This window comes from Protopterus annectens, chromosome 6.part0 (genome assembly GCF_019279795.1).
Source record: "Protopterus annectens isolate FY-2018-M chromosome 6.part0, PAN1.0, whole genome shotgun sequence".
Lineage (NCBI taxonomy): Eukaryota > Metazoa > Chordata > Ceratodontiformes > Protopteridae > Protopterus > Protopterus annectens.
The window spans coordinates 432,277,554-432,293,197 of record NC_056737.1 but is presented as its reverse complement, the minus strand read 5'-3'; the positions used below and the strand labels follow the sequence as shown (position 1 = coordinate 432,293,197).

The 15,644-nt window shown below is 40.0% G+C and overlaps 1 protein-coding gene across 1 annotated transcript in view; it reads right to left on the bottom strand.

Annotated features, from left to right (window-relative positions):
- The window catches only part of DISP2 (dispatched RND transporter family member 2), a 546,463-nt gene that overhangs the window by 111,602 nt on the left and 419,217 nt on the right, over positions 1-15,644 (bottom strand). Inside the window, exon 7 of the mRNA XM_044074174.1 lies at positions 6,766-6,863. Within this exon, the coding sequence (XP_043930109.1) occupies positions 6,766-6,863 (98 nt within the window). The remainder of the gene's footprint in view (positions 1-6,765; positions 6,864-15,644) is intronic.

Here is a 15,644-nt window from a genome sequence, read left to right as displayed (position 1 = left end):
GCCATGGGCAAAGCCATTTCCAAAGTGACTGTAGCAAATTGGATCTGTCAGTGTATTATTCAGGGGTACATATCATCTGGCAAGCCAGCCCCAGTTGGTATCCGTGCTCATTCTACAAGATCTGTAGCCACCTCAACAGCTTTTTGGTCTAGGGTTCCAGTGAACGACATATGTTCAGCAGCTACTTGGTCCTCTTCTCATACATTCATTTCTCATTACAAACTAGATGTGATTTCGAGGAGTAGGGCTTCTTTTGGCTCCGCAGTGCTTCGGAATATCCTTCCGTAAGGACCACCCAGGTTCTTATAAGGTAGCTGAGGACTCTGTCCCACAGGTTGCAGAGCAAATGAAGTAACTACTTCAGATAAAGAAGTTATGTACTCACCATAACGTTCCATCTGAGTAGGTACTTCATTTGTCTGCAACCGACCCCCCCTGCCATCCCCCGAACCTTTCGAGATTTTCTGATCACCTTTAGAGTTGATTTTTGTGTTACCAGGTTGGCGAGGCAAAAAAACTGATCTAAGGTAATATGGTTGGTAGCAGGGGATTGTGGGTAGGGGGAGGAGCTAGGAGCTCGGATCTTGGAGCTTGGAAAGCTGCTGGCTCGGATCCGAGGTCGGATCCGATACCCACAGGTTGCAGACAAATGAAGTACCTACTCAGATGGAACGTTATGGTGAGTAAATAACTTCTTTTGTCTGGTTGCAATCACATCGGCCAGACGTTAGTCAGAACTTCAAGCCTTATGCATCAAATGTCCCTACCTTATTTTCCATAAAGATAGAGGACTACTGAGAACTAATTCCTCCTTCTTACCGAAAGTGGTGTCAGAGCAGTCTACCAACCAGTCTATTGACCTCCCAGTATTTTTTCCTAATCATTCTAACAAGGGAGAGTATTGCCTGCATTTCCTGGATGTTCACAGGCAAATATGATTTTATCTGGACAGAACAAAATCTACCCATAAATCAGGCCAACTATTTCTGGCCTTTTCTGGACCAACGCTAGGTCATCTGGTCTCAAAAGTTACACTGGCATCATGGTTAAGAAATTGCATTACCTTTGTCTACAAAAAGAACATGACCTTGCTCACAGAGTGAAAGCCCATTCTACAAGATCTATGGCAACTTCAGCAGCTTTACATGCTAGGGCTTCCCTCAATGATATTTGTTCAGCTGTGACTTGGCCAAACCCCATACTTTTATTCTTCATTACAAATTGGATTTGGCCTCTAGAGGTAGAGCTTCTTTTGGTTCCATGGTGCTCAAGAATGTCCTTCCATGAGGTCCACCCAGGGATACAGGTAGCTGGGGACTCTGTCGAATCAATAAGGAATGAACGAAGATTAACATCAGATAAAGAAGTTATGGCTTACCATAACGTTCCATCTGTGTTGTTGATCTTCATTCATTCATTACTCCCCACCCTCTGTCCCCCTCTGGAGGTTCCTGGTTGATCTCATATACTCCTTGTTTTTCCTTTATTGTAGGTCTGTTATGACCTGAGGCAGCCTCTACTTTTGTATATCAACTTGCAAACTCGATCTGAGGTAACAGGGAGCAGAGGATTCTGGGTAGGATCTTGGCTCTAGAGTTTTTGGCTGATGCAAGCTTGGTATGAGGCCGGCTCAGTTCCAAGGGCAGAACTGATATCCCATCAGTAATGAATGAACGAAGATCAACAACACAGATGGAACTTTATGGTAAGACATAACTTCTTTTTTCATAACATCTAAAATGTATAATATGTAATAGTGTATCATCAAATGTGTAAATGTTATAGTTCAATCTGTTAATCTTTTGGCATCACTATGTGATGTTATAGTTTTCATTTCTATAGTTATTATTTATATAGTGTAGGAATTTATACTCTTTATATAATGTTTATTTTGCCACTCTGTATGTGTTTTTTAGGTCATACAGGTAAGTGATGTAAACATTATGTGTACATTCTTTATGGTGATCGTGATATAGTGGGGTTAGGAAATTAACTTCTTCCCACTGTAATGCAATCTCGGAGTTGGTATATTTAATTTATGGGGGGGGGTGCAGTGGGGCTTGCCCTCACCAGAAACGTAGTAAAAAGTGTGTTTGGTAGTTTGGTGTTGTTATATGTGGATGAGGATGTTATTTTTATGTGATTTGTAGTGTTCAGTGTTCTGATGCACATTTGTTATGAAATTCGATGTTATAGGTTTTAGATGTTTTGGGGTTTTAGATGTTCTGGTCTTGATATTATGAAATTAGATGTTATGGGTTTTAGATGTTTTGAAGTAAACCCTACAAAAGGGTACCAAAATCCATACATCCACAACCATTTTTCCCATTTTTGCACATGGAGTCGGGGTGTCACTTCAACAGTGACAAACATCTCGAGCTAAGGCTGTTCTTCCATACCACACAAATGCATACACACTCATACCTATAGTCAATATGTGTCCAGTCTACCTACTGTATGTCTTTCGAATATGGGAGGAAACCAGAGCACCGAAAGAAACCCATGGGAACACAGGAGAGACATGCAGACTCAGCAAAAAAAGGCAACCCAACTGAGAAATGAACTGGATAACCTCTTGCTGTAAAGCAACAATGCTATCTGCTGTGCCACTGTGCAGCCCCCTCAAATTGCATTACCCAATTTTTTTTCTTTTTTATTAATTTCAAATGATTTTTATTTATTTTTTTCCTAATGTTTTTCAATTCTAGGTTTTTAACCCTAGGTATTGGCTTTTATAGTCAACAAGCAGAAGTAAGATGAAGCAACACCAAGCTATCATAAAACCAGCAACAGTTTATTCAAAAAACAGCCACAGGCAAAGGCATAAGCGCTTTCACAGTATTACAACTGCTTCATCAGATGCATAGTCTAACTAATTCAATGCTCATTAAATAACAAAGTGAAAAAAAATCACGACATCCAAATAAAACACTTAAAGAGATAACATTTTAAATATATACAGTACTAATAGTGTTTAAGTTTTATATAGAGAATAGCTAGTTTATACAGAGTGAACAATAATCCTCAGATTTGTAATTTTATGATCTTAGGCTTTAAACACACCATGTACATGCATCTGTTGTAATCTGGGAAGGTAAGGATCAGAAATGAACCAAACCATTTATATACAAATGAGGTGTATTTCAAACAACCAATCTGGAGCCAACAATCCCCCACAGTCTTTCTGCCTATCCCAAGAAAACTCTTCTAACAAGGGGAAATCCTATGTAAGATGATTAAGCAGCTAAAACAGGGATGCTCATCTATCAGAGAATAAACAAATAAGATTTTTAAAAAAACTAAATATGCATGTTATTCCTCTCACCATGGAGATTACTTGTTTGTAGTATCCAGTTTTAGGAATTGTGGTCCCCACCAAAAAATGAGTATCACATTGCAGTTTCCATAAATCTGGCACATATCCACAAAAATGTAGCTGATTCAGCCAGTGTCCTGTGCCAGTCCCACAAACCAGATCCACAACCCCTCATCTTCTGCAAAACTTGCAGGATGCTTCCTACAGTCCTGCAGACAGTACCCAATCCATACCACCCCCCCAAGAAAAAAAAGAGTCTGTTTCTTTCACTGGCACACCAGTCAGGTGGCCAGATACAGGACACCCCCTGCCCCACCAATTCAGGTCCTGTTTTTATGCCTGCCTCCAGCCATCCTTCCTTACATTACAGTAAAAAAAAAATAGTGATAAAAAACTTTTCTCTTTTAAATTATAGCAAGCAGTTGCTATAACTTATATCCTGCTCGGAGCACTAAAGCGGTCAGGTTTTCATTATTTATTTATTTTTTTACACTTAAAATGTAGCAAACAGTTGCTACAGTTTATAACCTGCCTGCGTGGCATGCAAAGACACTCAGGTTTTACTTTAAAACAAATTCTAATTTAAACTACAGCAAACTGCTTGGTACAGCTTATATCCTGCTCAGAGTACTACAGAGCTTGAGTTTTAAATTCAAACTGAAGCAAACTGCTTACTACAATTTATCAAGCAGTTGCTACAGTTAGACCACACACACAGCACCACAAGACTCAGGGTTAACTGCAAATGCACTAAGAGTGATCAGGATGATGGCTGGCTGATCAGATCACGCTATCACTTTGCACCTGGAGCAGTTGCCCCTTTTGACCTGCCCTAGGTACGCTATTGCATATCCACACTATAAGGGAGATTGAAACAAGATCTGTGTCATAAGGGCTAAAACTGCATGCAAATTCTTCATGAAGATATGTGGTAATTCAATGGACCCAGCTGCTGCATTAGCTTTCTGGCTGGGCAGTGCCTTTTCCACAGAAACAATAATTAATAATAATAATAATAATAATAATAATTTATTTATTTATTTATTTTATTTTATATTTGTTGACCGGGAGTAGTCCGACTGAGCTGCAAATAGCCCTTTTCCAGCAGAGGCCCGGGGAGAAAAGCTCCAGAAAACATTATACAATGCAGTAAAACAATAAGAGGCAAAAAATTAAAATAGGATGACACAGATATTTTAGTTGGTATTTACAACATTATACAGTTATCAAGTATTTACAAGTCAATTAGCAATGCAGACAATGTGGGAAAAAAGACATTCTTACAGTGTTAAGTATTTCTTCAATGCAGACATAGGTTAGTTTCAGATTATCATTTAAAGGAGGTATCTATGTAGGGAGAGAGACAGTAAGAGAGTAGAAGTTAAAAGTTAGGAGAAGTGGTCAAATAGTGAGCAAGGTGGGGGAAACAGTTTATGGTGGATGAGGACAGTGGCAGGATCAGAGTATTTTTAAGTATTTTTTGGCAGCTGCTTTGAATTGTTTAGCTTGAATTTGTAATCTAATTTGAAGTGAAAGCTTATTGCATTCCCTAACCTATCCTCCCTTATATCCTACTGTTGTCCAACTAGATCACTCCGTAGCTCTGACCAAGACTTACTACTTGCCTATAAACCCAGGACAAAAATGGAAAGTAACCTATATGCTGCTTTTCTAGAGTATATTGTTTTACATAAGCAGCATAATTGCTTTCTAATCATAATTTGTTGACAGTGATAGGAAATAATCTAAGCTGCTTGCAGTGGTAATACTTCCTATTATAAAATATATTAACATTCATATTCCATCTGCTGGGGGGGATGGATTGGATTGTTGCTGGACACTGAAGCAATACTGAAAACTGAAAAATGTTTGTAGACTGAACTATTAAGCTGGTCATAAAAGGCTGACCAAAGGCCATCACATTCTTTATTTTTAGAATAAATATGTAAATTCTGAAGCAACCCATTAATGACAGAATAGATTTATCTGTAATGTTTTCTTACTACTCTAACATTTTTTTCCTCCTTATCACAATACTTGTTAATTTTGATGCACTGTAGAAGTTTTTTTTTATGCTTGCAGGGGACATATATTTTTGATGGTTGCAGAAGGATGAATAAACACTTTATCAGTTATATTTGTCATCCTGGTGAGAAATACCACTTAAGTGTAACAAATTTTGAGTATAGTCTCAATTATTCCATGCGCTCTAATTTTAACCAAAGTACACATAGACCAATCAGTATCAGATGGATTTAGACCTCTGGTTACAATATGATATTCTTTATAGAAAGAGTAATTTTGTAAATCCAGGAACACACATCCCTGATCTGGTGTGAGACTAGGACCTTGTAAAACTACTTATATTTAAATCTGATTTTGAAAGATGAATTAAAACTCCAGGAATTTTGTAGGCACAATTCTAAAAGACTTCCTGTAGGTTTAATTGACACAGCCCAGAGTAACCCTGTTTTACAGAAAGGCCTTACACAGGGATGAGCCACTTATTCTGAGAGCAAGTGTTTTGAAATCTGCTGTACCCCATGAGTTTCATTATTGAATAATAAACATAATTTCAGATTATTAATAGCACATACAGAGACCCCTGCCACCAATATCATGTTTAAATTCCAAAACTTATGACAATCTTCCCATTTCAGCTGGGGGCTATATAGATTTTCCTCATCTGTACCACATTTCTGAAACCACAAGAACATCAGTCCTTTACAGATGCAGTTTGTAACTACTCTGTTGAAACTAGACATTATAGGTAAGGGCACACAACATGGTCACAAATTAGTCAGCCTGGTGGGGAATATATTAAAATATATGAAGGACAGACAATGGTGGGCTTGGGCAGTAGCAACTGTTTAGGGTTAGCATGATCTGGAGAAGTAAAGGACTGATAAGGCTGAATGTCATTTGTGTCATAGGTGACAGAGTGGTAACATTTAGAAGAGTGGGGCTGTGTTGAAGAAATAACTCGGCAACAATTTACTTTGGAAACATTTGATAATGGTTGTGACCTCTGTAGACTGACCATCAGCTGTTGTAATGGAGCAAAGAAGTCAAAATAGTAACAGATTTGTGTACAAAAGTGTAAACTCTTTAAGGTAATTTTTTAGCTTTAATTTCTGTGTCACAACTTTACCTTTTTGTTAAGACTGAGTATTTAGAAATCAGGTGGCAGATGTGATGTAATATAATATCATGCGCAGGAGCAGACAGTGTTCATTAAGGCTAAATCTTTTCAAGGGCCTTTGATAGGGTGTGTCATAGAGTGAGGGGCTACAGCTGATGCCAAGTAAAATAGTGAAAGAAATTACAAAGCAGCTCATACTTAGGGTAGGTAGCGAGTCTGTTTGGCGATGCAATACCGTGCTAACACAGTCCATTTTTGATTAGTATTATTTTCCTCAATTAAAACATGATTACTCCAGACTACTCACCTTCTCTGATTCCATTCTGCACATAGACTGGATAGCAGTAAGATTCCATAGACTTCTTCTGGTCTCTGTCATGAAGACAAGTTGAGAATAGCTTGAATCTGTGGAAGAACACATGATTGTACACACTCATGAAGTGTATGTGCTTGAGTTCAAGACTTGCAAGAAATGCAGTACAGTAAATGCAGTCTTCATGTGTTAGTGTACCATTTCTACACTTTGTCTGTGAGTGACCATTTAACATTTGACTTACAGCACTAAAGTGAATCAAGAACAGTATCAGAATCATGACAAGTTATACACCCTTGCCTCTGAATTAGAGTTTAAACCAAGTACTTCACTTTTATTAAATGCTAATGCTTGCAAAAGCAGTTCTAAAATGTAGAAGTTTTGGCACTGACTTGTTCCCAAGTGACCTAGGTTTGACTTATGCCCTGGGCTCTGGATGAGTCAGTCAGAGAAGGATGGAAAGAGTGGCTAATACTTGCTTACTCGTGAGGGGTAGGGAATTGGGAGAACTCCACCACTGAAACATTGCCAAGCAGAAGGCTCTTAAGTGTAACTCATGTACTAGGCTTGCAAAAAGCTTAACAGTGCCAAATAATGCCCTCACTATACAGAGATATGCAGAAGCACACATGTACAATGGCACAGAGTAGAAAACATTGTACCATGCTCTTCAGCCAGCAGAGCTACTTAGAATATTTAGACAAAATTATAACTCCTACTAAATTATGGGTGTAATTTCTGTCTCTTTTTTTCTCTTTTTCCAGTGTCATAGGATAGCAGGGGTCAGAGGAGCAGATGGACTGATCAGGCATAGGGGCTCCATGGCCAGAGAAAGGATGATGAAGCCAAAATGTGATTTTAAGAAACTGCAGTTAGGTAAGTAAAACCTATATATATATATATATATATATATATATATATATATATATATATATATATAAAACAGTAGATGTTCACATGCTCTTCAGAGCTTTACTGCCGCTGAAGATTACGCTGTTCTGAGGCTTTTGAGGATCAATGGTAAGCTTGAGCTATTCCTTTACTGGACAGTTAAATTCCCTTTCAGGAAAACTTTCATTTTCTTATCTCTATTCCGGATTCATTCATTTTCTCTTCAGGGAAGTTATGTTAAAGCTAGGAGTGTTGTGTTTTGACAGACTGTCATGAGACTGTAATGTACTTTGAAATGGAGAGCTCATTTTCTTGTTAGTTTAAAAGTAGTTTAAAGTAATCGAAAACACTTTTTCTGTATGGTACCTCCAGCCACTAATGAACCAGGGGGTATAGCCATGTTCTCTGGGACTGTTGGGGTTTCCCTCAATGGGCAAAGGAGGGCCACTCTTGTTAGTCCTGCGAGATGGAACATGGAAGACTTCTGTGTTGTGTCAGAATGCTCCAGCCATCCCTTGAGAAGCTACTGGCACCGTTAGTAACATAGCTGCCTCATTTCCCTGTCAAAAAGAAACACAAAATCAATCATGTATATATCCTCCTCAAATTTTTTTGAATAGTAATTGTTTAGTGGGTCTGGCTCAAGGTTTAATTCAAGCTATTGATCCTTCTTGTAAACTAGTTTCTGGTAAAAGAAAGAAGGATACTTTTTTTCCTGAAAAAAAAATTGAGATTCTGAATCTGAACAGGAAGATGCAGGGACATATACAGTTTTTTTCCTCCTCAAATTTATGATTCAGACTCAGAGGAGAGCTCAGCTTCTAATTCTCCCTGTAGGGGTTTCTTTTTCTCTGAAACTATTGCTAGAATGTGCCAGTGTTTTCAGTGAGAGATCAGTGAGGTTTATCAGTCCCTCAGAAAATACCATATGTTGTTACATAAGGGTTTCCCAGATCCTATACCCATTCCTCCTGTTCTTTCGATTTTAGAGGATATGTGCAGTTTTCCTCATAGTCTGCCTGCTGTCCCAAAAAGGCAGATAAAATATATAAAGTTATTCATTTATTTGAATTTTTATACATTATTCCCAAACCTAACCCAGCAGCTATAGCTCAAGTTGATCCCAATGCTGCTAAGTATCTAGTCAATTCCAATCCTAGTCCCTCTGATAAGATGGGAAAATTATTGATAGGTATAGGAAAAAAAGTATATACTTCTGCAAGTTTGATTTTCAGAATTCTGAATCAGGGTCATATGCTAAAGTTTGTTCTAATTGTGAAAGTATGAAGACTGTTTTATCTGCAGTTTGTTCTTGTGAGGAACAATCTGTTTTAAATAACTGAGTTTTTTCTATTTCAGAGGTCAGTAGTCATTGTTTAGTGTGTATATGACTGTTGATACTTCTTCCAGGGCTATGGCCACTGGCATTGTTTTGAGGAGGGTTGCATGGCTGCATTCTTAGAACCTCCCTGATTATGTTCAAAATTAGATTTTAAATTCACCCTTGGGTAGAGATTTAGTGTTTTTCCCCCCTACAGCAGATTAATCAAAAAGTGTGATGAAAGGGGCAAGCTTATCTGGAAATCTTTAAGATTTTTCAGCCCTCCTTTTCCAAATTTTCCAAGGAGTTTTCTATATACTCATCCAATTTTGGCAAAAATCCCACTAAGCAGTCTCAACAAAATACAGGTTAATGGGAATTTATGAAATGAGGGTTCCAAAAAGAAATTTCAAATCTCCCAAAACGAAGGACAGCCTAACAAGTCTGAATGACTGTACCAGAGACCTTGTGACTCACTCCCACCCTAGCCTCTTTTTTCTTCCAGAAAGTCTTTATCTTCATTTTTCTCTTTGACAACAGATAGTTTTAGATATATGCGTTCTGAAAATCATTCATCATTCATCACGGTTTCAGATGGCAGTGGGAGAAATTCTTTCTTTCAAGGGGTCATTCCTTACCCTTCAGATCAGACTCTTTTTTTTTTCCCCACCAGTTCTTCACCACATGCTTTTCCAAGGAATGATATAACCAGTTCCTCCTTCCCAGGTGGAGAAGAGTTTTTATTCAAGGATGTTCCTAGTGCCAAAGAAAGAAAATGCTTAGAGACCAGTTCTGGATCTTTCTTACCTAAACCTGTTTGTGATAGTGCAAAATTCAAAATGACATAATTTCACAACTTGTTACCTCTTCTTCCTCTTTCAAGTTTCCTGTTAACACTAGACTTAAAAGATGCTTATTCAACCAGATTTCAGGCATCTCTTAAATTTTTGGGTGTCTGATCACATTATCAGTTCTCTGCCTTACCCTTTGGACTATTCACTGCACCAAAAGTGTTCACAAAGTGTCTCTTTCCAGTTTTAGCTCACTGCAGGCTACAGGGTATTCGCATTTTTTTCATATTTTGCCAAATTGCTTATCTTTGCTGATTCTTTCTCAAAGTGACAGGAATCTCTCTCTTGGGTTATTGATCTCTTACACAAACTGGGATTCCAAAAAAAATATATATTTAAAAGTTTTTCTTGACTCCACACAGGATTGTGTTCCTGGGATGTCAACAAGACATTCAGTTCAAAGAGCTTTTCTTCAACAGGCAAAAGTAGATCTACATTTATATCTGTTTCTAAGGTTTTTTCCCCCCAGATTTTCTTCATGGAGAGAGAATACCTCAGGATTCTGTTTCTCATGGCATCTGTAATTCTCATCATACTCCTGGCAAGACTCCACATGAGAAAGCAGTGGTATCTTTTTGGTCTCACCACCAACACCCTTTATCTTTTTAAATCCCAGTGCTGGGGTTTGTCAGAAGGAAATCATTTGGTAGAGACTACAGATATCATTAAATCCAGGTCTTGCTATCTTCTTCCCTGCTCCAAAGCAGTCAATCACCACAGACCACTTGAACTTTGCTTGTAGAGCAGTATAAGGAGGGATAAAAGTGCAGAAGGTGTGGGACATCAAGGACAGATGCAAGCACATAAATATCAAGGAGATGCTTCCCTGATCAAGGCACTGAATTGTTTGAACCATCTTTGGTCCCTCTGACCTCTTCAAGTAATTACAGACAATCCCACAATCATGTGATACATCAACAAGCAAGGGGGAACCAGAATATATCTCATTTGTCTGCTTGGGATATAGCTTCATAGTACAGTTTCACTCTACAGGTATCCTACATTCTGTCAGAGCAAAAGTGTATGGTAGACAAGCTAAGCAGCATCATGGCAGACTCTCACAAGTGGAAACTAGATCAGGGGAGTTTCCAAGATTTGATCCATCTGTGGGGAGTTCCTCAAGTGGACCTTGTGACGCCCCTGCACTGGCCCAGTAATCAAGGAGCCTCAATCCTTGCCACAACAGCTAGGGGATGTACACACTGGGAGGATGACAAGTACACACACAGTAAAGTGTAATTTCCCTTAAGATCACACAGAGACCTCAGTCAGTCTGGGATTGGTTTCTCTCTCTTTCCCCAGATACACAATAAGACTCCACACTGGCACAGCTATAGGGTTGAGATGTCAGCTGAGTGGTCAAGCCAAAACCTCCAGCACCTTCTCTGTCCAACCTGTGCTTTGTCCCTGCCCAAGTAGCTGACACACACACACTTTGAGATTTGATTTACACACACACACACACACACACACACACACACACACACACACACACACACACACACACACACACATGCACACACACACACACACACACACACACACACACACACACACACACACACACACACACACACACACACACACACCTGGAAAAGGCTGGTACAGGTTTACTAGCTATGCCCCCTTCTGCCCAGACTATAAGGTAGTTATCACTGCCACTCTTATCAGCTATTCTAGACCCTTAACAAAGGCTGCCCAATCCTACTGTGTAGTGTTACTAATAATCCAAATGGTAGTTTTGACTAAGCGCCAGGCTATTAGGAGTGGCCTGTACAGTGTCATCAAATACATATGCAAGTACTCTAAGAGCTTAAATATGTCTCACAATTATCAGCCACAACGATAGGTTAAAAAATATATATTTTTCAGATGTTTGCTCAGAACTTGGAAGTCGTAAAACAATAAAACACTTACAAAACAATGCAGAAGGTACCCTAGTTCTAGACATCCTGTATCCTTGCTGCATTGAAACTAACTTTATAGCAGAATCGTAAAGCAACTTAATTTCAACTTATTTTCTTGACGTTTTGCAAGTTAACTCTGTATGTTCCAGTTTCTACTATTAAAAAATACATTTGCACAGGTATATAGTTTATATATATTTCTGTTCTTTTCCAGTAGGGTACACTGTGGACACATCCTTGAAGCTCAGTACTAAACAAACCCTGTTCAACACACACTTCTGTACCAGTAGTTTAATATACACATAACATATAGTTCTGTGTAAATCATATCAATATTCACAAATGACATAGCATTATTTACAAAATTCCAGATAGCTGGGCTGTCAATATTTCCCTATATCACAGACCAATTTGTCTTCTCTCTGAGCAATCAACTGGCAAGATTCTGTTCCAGGACTCTATGCAAGAAGGCCTGGAAGACAGATGCCTTTAATTTTCTTTGGATAGGAATGTTCCTATTTGCTTTTCTACTCTTTCCACTGATATCCAGGGTAGTCTGAAGATTCAGAAGGAATCCCCCAAGATCATTTTGGTGACTCCCTTCTGGCCCAGGCAACCATGTATGTCCTGCCATATGACTGTTGCAGTATTCTTTACCTAAGGGATCTCCTGCCAAAGATAGTCCAATGTCCGGCCAGTAGACCAAAGCCTTTATAGGCACTGTACATCATATGTTTGTTCCCTACGGAAAGGTAAGGCATAAAAGTGGCATACAGATGAACACATTCAGAGCTTCTTTGCCTCCAGTCCAAATGCCATTGTTGAACATCAGTCTGAATGTCCTTCTGTTGTGCTGGTTACCAAGCCATGTTCACAGATAAGTGCCCCAACTGAGGTTTCTTCTCTTTTTCTTATTTTTTTGTGGTCATTGTGTTTATGTCATCCAGGAAGGAAAAATGTCAGTGTGAGGCAGATTTCCCATAAAGACCATCATGACCAGTGTCTCTTCTGTTTGGGTGCTTTCCACAACCATACACAGTGCTCTGACAGGTGTTTGTGTCTAAGACCTTCATAGTTGTCTCTCATCCTTGTCTGTCTATCTGGAGAACCAGTGTCTTAAGTTGTTGGCTCAGGGTGCTATGGCAGAATCCTCCTGTCCTAAGGGCCAGCCATCTGCCAAGAAGAAGGCCGAAAAAGTTAGGTCTAACCCAGTTGCTGTCCAGCCTCTCTTAGACATCTGTCTCAAGGCTGGTGAAAGCCCAGAGGACTGTCTGGTGGTTGCTTTGGATTCCCCTGCCACGATTCTGTCAGAGGCCTGCATGGATCTGGCTTCTTGCATATCCTCAGAGGTTTTCAAACATCTGTGCCTAATGTTGAGGGGGAACCTTGGTTGATTATATCTGAAGGACAGACAGAGATTCCTTGGATGTTAAGGAGGAGATTTCTACAACCATTATTGAGTTTCGCCAGGGGTCTGACTTTCCAAAAGTGTTTCATGCAGATATCCAGCAGAAGAACAAACAAAAAACAAAGCATATTTGCCCCATTGTTAATGATTCCCAACATGAATGGCAGGATTTCACACAGGGTCTTTTGTAATGCTTTGATGGCCTTGAAGCCTCCTCAAGGGGTCTCTGTGCCTGCTCTTCCCTGGTCTTCCACTCCACTCAGGAGGCCTAGGGAATTGGATTCCTTGGATAGGGGCCTGGACTCAGGGGAAGAATATTTTGGCTTATTCTTCCTAAATCTCTTCCCCCTTTGACTACGATTCAGAGGAGGAGGACTCCATACATCCAGATCCCCCCAGCAGGAAATCCCCTCTGAAGATACCATTGCCCATATGATAGATTATTGTACATGTGATTGTTCTCAAGTCTCTGAGATTTAGAAAAGATATTTGATGGAGTCTCCTAAGCCATCTACTGTTCATCCTGTTCTGGCTGCCCTCCTGGATACCTTCTCAGCAGTGTCTGTAGCCCTTGACTCTCAGCCCCCTGTACCTAGGAAGCCAGACAGATTCTATAAACTGCCTGAGGAGTGCACATTTCTTTATAAATGCCCTTCTGCTGACCGTTCTGTAATGTCAATGTTTTCTAGTAAGCCATCCAAGTTATTGCCCTCTACCAAGCTGTTGCCTTTTGGTAAAGAAAGCAGGGCTATGGAAAAGCTAGGCAAACAAATTACACTACTTCCACTTAGTCCTTCAGGGCAAACAACTACCAGATTTATATGACCAGGTATGTTTTGGCCCTCCTTTCTCATGTTCCTAAGGTGGTTTCTGACTTTCCTGATTCTGAGAAGAAGGCTTTGCCCTCCACTCAATCAAATGCAGCTATGATACAGCTGATGCCTCTTCCAGGGCTGCTGCCTTTGGTTGAGTTAGGAGGTATTATTTTTGGTTTTGTTTTCAGGATTTGTCTGATGACATTCATGTCAAACTTTGGATGTTCCTTTGGATAATAAAATCTTTTTGGGTCTGCTGCAGCTGAACTTTTTAGGCCTTCTCCTAAGGTATAGAAGGGTTCTAGCCATATGCCTCCTGCTAAGTGTACTCAGAGTCCTGCCTCCCAGAAACCTGCTTTCCAGGATAAGATGGGTTCTATTTGACAGTTTGCTTCTTCTTTCCCTTTGCCATGTTCCCTTGTTCCTTCATCTGTCCTGGCTCCTCCAAATTGGCTACAGGTCACTTCAGTCTCTTGGGTTCTGTCCATTATCCCTCAGGGATATTTCATGGCTTGGAAATCCCTCCCAACATTTTCAGGCATTCCTTAACCTCCTCAGGAACAGCTTTCTCATTTCCCAGAGGTTCTTCACTCTCCTTTGGCTCAGGGCACCATTCAGGTAGGGAAGGGATTTTACTCCAGAATGTTTTTGGCCTCACAAAAAAAGGACACTTGGAGACCAATTCTGGATATTTCCTTGCTGAGCACCTTTCTTCCTTCCTTTCTTTCAGATGTTATCTGTTGCAGACATTATTTCCTCTTCTGTTACCACAGGCCTTTCTCATATCTCTGGATCTCAAAGATGCATACCTTCACATCTCCATCCATCCTCTCATCAGGAAATTTTTAAGTTTCTCTGTCTCATCCTTGCATTTTCAGTTGTCTGCTTTGCCCTTTGGCCTCTCTACTGTGCTAAGGGTTTTCAACGCATGCCTCACTCCTGTCATTGCTTTTTGCAGGTTCTGAGGAATTCAGATCTTTCCCTATCTATATGATCTGATTATTCAGGCTAATTCCCCCAACACTCTGCTTCAGGCTCTCTGGTTTAATACTTCCCTGTGACAGAGTCTGGGGTTCACCATAAATTTCCAGAAATCAGTTCTGACACTTTCTCAAGATTATAGTTTCCTTGGCTGCAAACTTAGGACAGCTGCCATGTTGGCATCTCTACCTGCCCCCAAGGCTCTGTCTTTAATTACCTATTTCCAATCCCTTCCTCTCTGGGGGTTTCACAGCCAGTTAATTTATCAGGGTTTTTGGGTTCATGACTTCCATCATTCCCATGCTCCCACTCACCAGGCTCCATATGAAGAAGCTTCAGTGATACCTCAAGTCAGTGTGGCTTCAACACTGCCATCCTCTGGACTTCCCAGTACCTTTCCTTCCTTGTCTCACACTCAAGTTTCATTGGTGGCTTCATCAACTTTTACTCAACCCGGGCTTCCTTTTCAAGCTTTAGTTCCAACTCAGGAGCTCTTTACAGATGCCTCAGACAGGGGGTGGAATACCTCCTATGGCATCCTCAAGGTTCAAGGTCTATGGCCTCCTCATCAGAGGTTAGACCACATCGAAATAAAGGAGATGAAGGCTCTGCTTCTGGGACTTTAGGCTTTTAATTCCTTCTTTCATCCTGGGCCCCTCAAGGTTTTCACAGACAGTACCATTATGATGTGGTATGTCA